We start from the raw sequence: 8,528 nt of genomic DNA, 5'->3' as shown, positions 1-8,528 counted from the left end.
TAACAAGGAGTAATGGGCACAAGTTGATGGAGAGGAGGTATAGATTGGACATCCGCAAAAACTACTTCACAGTTAGGGCGGCTAGGAGCTGGAACCAACTTCCAAGGGAAGTGGTGCTGGCCCCTACCCTGGGGGTCTTTAAGAAGAGGCTGGATGCCTACCTGGCTGGACTCATTTGAGTCCCGTGTCTTGTTTTGGGGTTTTGTTGTTCTCCCGCCCTGGCGGGGGGTTGGGCTAGAAGATCTACTAGGTCCCTTCCGACCCTAAATCTATGAAACTATAAGGTCGCTGAAGTCTGTGGTGAAGACGAGATTGATGCAAGATAGAAGCAAAGATGACCGTCAAGGTGGAACAGCCCTGAGTTGGAACCAAAGTCACCAAGGTTGGGTAGTCAGATTGTAGAGGATAGTGGTGCAGTTACATTTGTTATCTGGCTGGTACCAGGGATGGTGACTGATGCTGGGGCACAGTTTAAAAGCGGTGGTCTTTGCTACTCTGAGCAGTAGGTGCCAGGGGTCTGATGTACCGTATCAGCAGTTTGCAAGGAGATGCTCAGTCTCTGAGCTGCAGACTTGAGAACCAGGAGTGACCACACCAGTCGCTGGGGCAGTAGCTGCCAGAAGCTTTGACATGGAAGCAGTGTCGTTCTTCCAACTTGCCTGAGAACCATTTCCTTCCTGCAGGTATCTCCCCAGCCATCTGGGTGCACTTCAAAAAGTTTGCGAATGGAGCAATTTTCAGGCTCGTTCTACTCTTCAGAGCAGAACTGATATATTAAAAGTCCATCATTTAAGAGAACTGAAGATTTAGAGTCTGGCAAGTCATAAGGCATTAGAACTTGGCCTCAACTGTAGTGGGCACCCTGGTGTTGAGCAAAGATTCTTTGAAAAGATTAAATGTTTTTCTCCTCGCATACATACGTATGATGTGTTTATTTTATTTTGCAAATGAATTAGCAGGATACTAATTAACTATAGACACGAAGCATACCAAAGAAGCACTAATGACAGGGGTGCAAAGGATGCTGAGGCAAGCAAAGAAGAGACCCAATTTAACTGTCAACCCCAATGCAAAAGCCTAGACTGCCCAAACCCTTCACTTTTACCTTGTACAGCAGTTGCATTGGTCTAGCAGACCCTAGGCACTTTTCCCCAGTCACAGAGAATACATGGTATGCTCATTCCAGCTGCCTAACTTGGTACAGGCAACACCCGCTTAGCTCTCTTAATTGGGTCTGGAAAAGCTGAGTGTTAACTGGAACTGCGTTAAGTGGAACGCATTTTCCTATAGGAATTAATGTAAATAAATAGAATTTGTTACCAGGGTACCATTGCTGCCCGCCTGGGTCCAGGCCACGGGGCTGTTGGTTCCCTCCATGCCAGGTGGCAGGCAAGAGCGGTCACGGCCACAGTTGTGGTCACTCCAGGCTGGCTCCCCCTTCTCCCTGCTGGTGCAGCCCAGCCTGGCTCTGCAGAGCCCCTGCCAGCCCGGGACCTGCGCTCCTGCCGCCCTGCCCTGGGTCCCTGCCAGCCCTGGCCCCAGGCCATTGGTGCGGGCCCCACACTCATGCCCGCTCACTTGCTTCCCCACCTGCCGTCGCCATTTCCCCTGCTTTCCTGCCCACTGCTGCCACTTCTCCCCACCCCGCTGCCCGCCCGCTCGCTCAGCATTATAACAACACTCGCTGAGTGCTAAGTGGAATCGGGTATGAATTTAAAATGAGTGCTATAGCAAAAGAGTACTAAGTGAAACAGCGTTAAGTGGGGGTTGCCTGTATTAAAACTGAAGTTAGACAGCAGTGGCAGCTAGCAAGTTGGTTGTGTAGAACCTTATTTACTTATATTATCCACCCAAGTCCTTTTCATAGGAGGAAGACATCTGCTAATAATTTATCATATTACAGAAATATCAGTAAAGATTTTATAACATCAACAAATGGAAAATGACCAACCATAGTTACAGGAGACTTGCAAATCAGCTATTATTCGAAGGATATTGTTCATTTGATTGGATCTTTGTTCATTCTCCATGATGCTGCCTGAGGCAGGATATGCAGAATCAATATAGATTAAGTCCAAGAGATAAATTCCTGAAATCAAAAACAAATTAATCAGGTATTTTATAAAGAAACAGTCGCATACGTGACAATAACAGAACAAAAACGAACCACCACCTGCCCTTCTGCGTCTGTCCCATTCAATAAAGGGGGGAGGATATTACAAGCAAAGAGCTTGAGATTCGTCTAATCAAAAATGTAGGTGTTGGGCTTCAGTTCTGAGACTCCTTTATAAATGCAGAGAAAAGCTTTAGCCAATGTGCACCTGCATGAGGTAGTGTTTCCAAAGACAGAATGGGCAGGATTTCAGGGTTTACACTCACCAAAAATGACATCCACAATGGAAAATACAGTAACCCAAATGTGGGGGAGGAAAACAGAAATGTCCCCACACCTGCCTGGTTAATAAGGGCCTGATGCCACGCTCCGCTGAGCCCCTACAGCTGCCCCTGGCTCCACAGAAAACCCTGAAGCTCTCATTGCCCAGCATGGCTCTCCAAATTTGCCACCCTGTGACTGATTTGTACCACCCTGCATTTCTGGTAACAGCCAATGGTTAGAGTCTTTAGAAAGATTAATGAAAGCAATGTTTTAGCATTGATTATGTGACAAATTCAAGGTGTTTCTACTTGTTACCTTTTAAAAGGGGGTTAATTAACAGGTCTGGTACTAATCACTGAATTCCTCTACAGGAAAATAACATCTCACATGGGTTTTGCTAGTGTCCTGGCATTTTCAACAAGCACAGAAAGGAGCATTATTTACATTTGACTGGGACATTTCACCCAGAAGGATGAAAAGTGCTTTATGGGATGACAGCTAGACAGAATCAAACGGTGAGCTACACGGTACAAGGTACATCTGGAACAACCTTCAGTCATCTACTGTCACATTATAGGATCATGTTAAATATATTTTGATCAATAAGCAATTTTTAACAACAAACACCTGATACAACAACAGTGGTGATAACAAGGAAAATCAAGTCACCAATAAAGAAACTGCACACCACCTACAACTGTTATCAGGAATAAAACCCCGGCTTCTCTATGAGCAATTGAACCAGCTCTGTAAGCTCTGTTCAGCATTAGTGTTTAGTAATGAAAGAAGGCACTTGAAAAGTAAATACTGCTCAACTTAGATATGTGGCTAAACAGAAGCCTTGGCCTTCCTGCTTTGGAAACCTTAGTTTAAACCTTGTGAAAAGAGTCTGGTAGTTTTCAGCAAGTTGCTATAAACACCAAAAAATGCTATGGTATGTGGTACAATCAGCTGGTCTAATCACTTTGGCTCAGTTCAGGCTCAATAACAAAAAGCATGGCATAAGCTGAAGTACATTCACAGACCCATACAGGGAGGGCAGCTTGCACAGGCTGCAGCATCCCCATCATTAGCAGCACTGCAGGCATCTGACTGTCCTGCAAGTGGCTGAGATCAGAATCGTGCTGCTCCTGCAGTACTCAGGAACGTGCCAGCTACAGCAAAGGCAAAGTCCTTGCCACGTGCAGCAGAGAACGTGCGGTCACATTAGCCATTATGATCCCCAAGTCGCTGCTTCCACTTTGCTCTGGGCACCCAAGCTGTGTCCCCACGCTGCTGATCTGTACAGTCTTCTGTATGCTTTTGGAGATCCTTCATTCAATGTTAATTTATCAGCAAATATACCTCCAAAGCAGGCCAGAAGTACAGAATCCCTGAGAAAAATGGTCTTCTGCTGACACAGAAGAACTACCATCAGCTCAGGAGTTGTGGAAAGGGAGACCATCTGAAAAAGGACTAAAACAATTGTTTTAAATTAATTACTCTTTCCCCCAGCTTTCCATTATGATGTTCCTATACAACTGAATACAGTGAATGAATGAGCACAAAAGAACACACCTAGCAAGACCACAGCAGGTTTTCCTACAGCATCAGCCCTCACATACAGCCACATTTCCCTTAACCAGGCCCTACAATCTCCTAGCACACCAGTCTCCAGAAGTTTTGGGTCAGATGGGACAATGTAATAAGAGCAGAGGGGAAGCGGGCCAGGAATGGCACTTGTGTTGACTTTTCAGGGTAGGAAAGGATCTCCCTGACTGCTCAAGGCAACGTGCACAGCATGAGGAGGGTAACAGCAATCTCTCCTCTTAGGTTCCCCCCAGACTGAAGGCTGAGTGTGGTGCAGACTGCAGTACGGTTGGTTTGCAAAGGCCTGTGAAGAATCCTGTTCATGTGGATGAGCAGCTGCCATGCTCAAAAGAAAAAGTCCATTAATTGTTTCTTTAGTCTTTGCTGGTACCTTAAAAATTCTTATTTTTGCATCATTTACAGCTAAGCTGCAAATCTGAGACCTCCATGAATCATAATGACCCATGACAGGGGGAACTGACAGCACCTCCTATCTTTAGGTTGCCAAACACGTTCCACTGCAAAAGTTTTCTGTGGCCTGTTTTTGAGAAAGTCTAGTGCCTGGATATGAACGTAGTTCAACCTTTAGTACATGATCAAGCACTTCTTTGTTTTTTCCCAGAGGATCTCTTCCTGTATAAGGCTCAGGGCTCCAATTCGAAGTACAAAAGGAGAGAATTATGGTTACACAACCAACTGCACTGCTAGATTTTTAAACTTTCAGGTGCTTCAGTTTGCAGCCTATGTAACTTGGAGTATATTTTTGTATGTAATTTATACATGCAACATAAGACCCTACACCCTTATTAATTGCTGGAAAGTGAATACAACCCAATGCCTATAAAACCACTAATAATGGAAATCTTTGACATCAAATAGTCAGCAGTTTTTCACTTCCATGGATAAAAATAAAGTGCTCTGTTATTAGCAGATCAGATTCTGCTGGTTGCTATACATTTAGAGACAGAAACCACAGTTCATATAGTACTTGCTTAGTGCAAATACAGTTGGGAGACTCATGCTTAGACTGCATTTTTTCCTTGTGTCTGGTAGAGACACTCCCTGTTTGCTAGTCAAAAAGAGAAACAACAATTGTAAGGGTGGGGGGGAGGAGAAATTAAGCATAGCTGGACGTACGTATTTATCTGCTGCTGTTGTTTATGTAACATTCTGATTACAGTAGCCCCAGGGTTGTAATGGCTTGAAAGCTAAAGGTAAGTGGTATATGTCAGCAGGCAAACGAAACAACACGGGCACACACACAAATTTTTACATACGTTTGTTATTTCTATTTGTCTTGCAGTCACATCAACACACAAATGCTGACTTCACTAGCTGCCTGTCAGATACTGTGGCAGACTCTGTGGTCTTCTGCAGGCTTTTGCAAGGTAAATCATGAACTACCATCGTAGTTCAATTCAGGGAAGCCGCTGATTCCATTACAGAGGCCAGCGCGGAGGGAAGCATGGGGCATATGTGAAAGGGCCATACTGAACAGATGAATAACTGCTGGAATTTATTCTACTTTGACATCACCATGCTACTGCAGTTGGCATCTTTCCCTACAGGTGAAAAGTAAATCAAAATGAATTAGATAGAGGTAGAAAGAAAGGGAAGACAGAGGGAAAGATGGACAACTGCAGCTGAAATCACCAGCTGTTCTTTTATGAGATGAAAGCAGGAGGTATTGGCCAATAAGGTAGTAAAGAATGGCCCTTTCTAAAAAGCCTTAAAATACTCTGGTAGCTTACACAGCTTTGGAAATACAAAAAGCTTAGTGAATTTTAGAAGAGGAAGTGTCCTTGCACACATTCTACCTTCTTGAAGCTTTCCTCTAATAGCATAAGATAAATATCAAAAAAGGCAAGTGTACAAGGTAGCTGTGAAATCAGATTGCTGGAGGATGAAAACCAGGACTTACTGTTCATATGTTGGGATGAAAAATATGAAATAATCAATTAATAATATTTTCCTTCAGCAACAATGGTAAGTTTTTAAACCAAAATGGTCTGCAACTGCTCAAGTCCTCTGAGGAAACTTGGAAAACTGGTCACTCTCACAAAATAAAATGGCTTGCCAGCCAATTGGAAGCTTTAAAACCACTGATCTCATCTCATAAAAAGCAGCAGGAGATTCTCTCTGTGTGATGCTTGAACAAGCTGGGTGCCAAAGTGCACTCAGTGCAGTGGTCTCTGGTTTCATTAGACCCTTTCTGAATACCATGGAAGGTCAAACTGACAATGCTGGAGTCACAGACCACAGAACAAGCCTCTGGGTGGTAGAAAACACTCTACACTCACTTTTATTCCATCAAATGTTAAAGTCTGTGTTTATAAGAGCAGCTTCAGAAGACAGGACCACTATTGGTTACCAGCTCCAAACTCACAATCCAGCAAGTTCTGTGGCCAGATAGTCTTTGCTTGCTGTGGAGCTCAGAATCCCCCCAACACACACCTACTTTGGTCAGACATATACACGTACATTCTTCAGATCTGTGGCATTCAGTAATATCCTGGAAGGAAGACAAAAATGAAAGACCTATCTTTCATTTATGCAAGTATCTCAAATGAAGTGATGATGATGAAACCAAGAACTGGAGAGGTGACCGTGGGCGGATCAAATACAATCCTAAGATTTGAATTACCTTAACTAACTCAGATGGATTGCAGATTGGCTGAGGGGTCACACTCAGAGGGTGGTGGTGGATGGGTCATACTCGACCTGGGGGGAGGTGGGTAGCGGAGTCCCCCAGGGCTCGGTCCTGGGGCCTGCGCTGTTCAATTTCTTCATCAGCGATCTGGATGATGGGGTGGAAAGTAACCTGTTTAAATTCGCTGATGACACCAAAATTTGGGGGGAGGTGAGCACGCTAGCAGGGAGTGAGAGATTGCAGAGGGATCTGGATAGGTTACAGGGGTGGGCTAACAGGAACAGGATGCGTTTCAATACGGACAAGTGCAGGGTGCTGCACTTGGGCAGTAGGAACCAGCAGCACACTTACACAATGGGGAACTCCCTACTTGAGAGCACGGAGGCAGAAAGAGATCTTGGAGTCATTATTGACTCCAAGATGAACATGGGCCGACAATGCGAGGTCATGGTTGGCAGGGCTAACCGGACCTTGTCGTGCATCCACAGGTGCATCTCGAGTAGAGCCAAGGAGGTGATCCTCCCCCTCTACGCGACGCTGGTCAGGCCACAGCTGGAGTATTGTGTCCAGTTCTGTGCGCCCCATTTCAAGAGGGATGTGGACAACATGGAGAGGGTCCAGAGGAGGGCCACCCGCATGATCCGGGGACAACAGGGCAGACCCTACAGTGAGAGACTGCGGGACCTGAACCTATTCAGCCTCCACAAGAGAAGGCTGAGGGGGGACCTGGTGACCGTCTATAAACTCACTAGGGGGGACCAGAAGGGTTTGGGGGAGACGCTGTTTCCCCTAGCGCCCGCTGGCATAACAAGGAGTAATGGGCACAAGTTGATGGAGAGGAGGTATAGATTGGACATCCGCAAAAACTACTTCACAGTTAGGGCGGCTAGGAGCTGGAACCAACTTCCAAGGGAAGTGGTGCTGGCCCCTACCCTGGGGGTCTTTAAGAAGAGGCTGGATGCCTACCTGGCTGGACTCATTTGAGTCCCGTTTTTGTTTTGGGGTTTTTTTGTTCTCCCGCCCTGGCGGGGGGTCGGGCTAGAAGATCTACTAGGTCCCTTCCGACCCTAAATCTATGAATCTATAAACTCTTCTTACTTCTTGTCTTGGCTTTAGATCAAAACAACGATTTTCATTGTTACTATAGTTTGTTTGAGGTCAAGCGTCTTTAAGGTTTTGCCTCAGTCCTCATTCCAGGCAGAAAATGGCACTGTGTACTATTCACCTAAAGAGCCGACTTAAAAAGAGGGGGTTTTAAAGCACAGTATTTGTGGAAGGGATCCTCAGCCCAAGGACTCTCTTATCTTGCTTTCATATGAGGTGAGTCATTGTAGCAGCCACCCAGTCAGATTAAAAATAGTTTTTCCATTAGCTTTAAGTAGTTCATGCAGCAAAGCTCCCCACCTGCATCTGATCATGTTAGCAGGCTCCAGGATGAGCCCAGAGAGAGTATCCAGGACTCCAGAGTTGACAGAAATAAACTGCCTTTGAGCTTTTTAGCCTCATAGCAGCTGAAAATAAAATAAAGAGGGAACGGTCTGGTGTTAACCGCTACATGTAGGGCGCATCTACATGAGACACTTAATGCACAGTGGCCTAATAACAACGTGCAGTAGTGTGTCGGGCAAAACCTGTACTAATATGTTACTGAGCAGTAGTTTCATAGTTTCATAGTTTCTAGGGTCGGAAGGGACCTGAGCAGATCATCTAGTCCGACCCCCTGCCATGGCAGGAAGAGCACTGGGGTCAAACGACCCCAGTAAGGTGGTCATCCAACCTCCTCTTAAAAACCCCCAGGGTGGGAGCCTGCACCACCTCACTTGGAAGCTGGTTCCAGACCCTAGCCGCCCTGACCGTGAAGTAGCGCCTCCTGATGTCCAACTTAAACCTTCCCTCCGCCAGCTTGTGACCATTGTTCCTGGTCACTCCTTG

At 45.6% G+C, this 8,528-nt stretch overlaps 1 protein-coding gene across 2 annotated transcripts in view; it reads right to left on the bottom strand.

Moving 5' to 3' along the window:
• The window catches only part of RALGPS1 (Ral GEF with PH domain and SH3 binding motif 1), a 286,042-nt gene that overhangs the window by 23,455 nt on the left and 254,059 nt on the right, over positions 1 to 8,528 (bottom strand). For both annotated transcript variants that reach the window (XM_019510929.1, XM_019510930.1), the window contains one exon: positions 1,952 to 2,089. In XM_019510929.1, the coding sequence (XP_019366474.1) occupies positions 1,952 to 2,089 (138 nt within the window). The remainder of the gene's footprint in view (positions 1 to 1,951; positions 2,090 to 8,528) is intronic.

Source organism: Gavialis gangeticus, unplaced genomic scaffold, assembly GCF_001723915.1.
Source record: "Gavialis gangeticus isolate Ggan-Ray unplaced genomic scaffold, GavGan_comp1, whole genome shotgun sequence".
Taxonomy (NCBI): Eukaryota; Metazoa; Chordata; order Crocodylia; family Gavialidae; genus Gavialis; species Gavialis gangeticus.
Note: the sequence above shows the minus strand (reverse complement) of the source record. Positions and strands in the feature narration are given on the sequence as shown.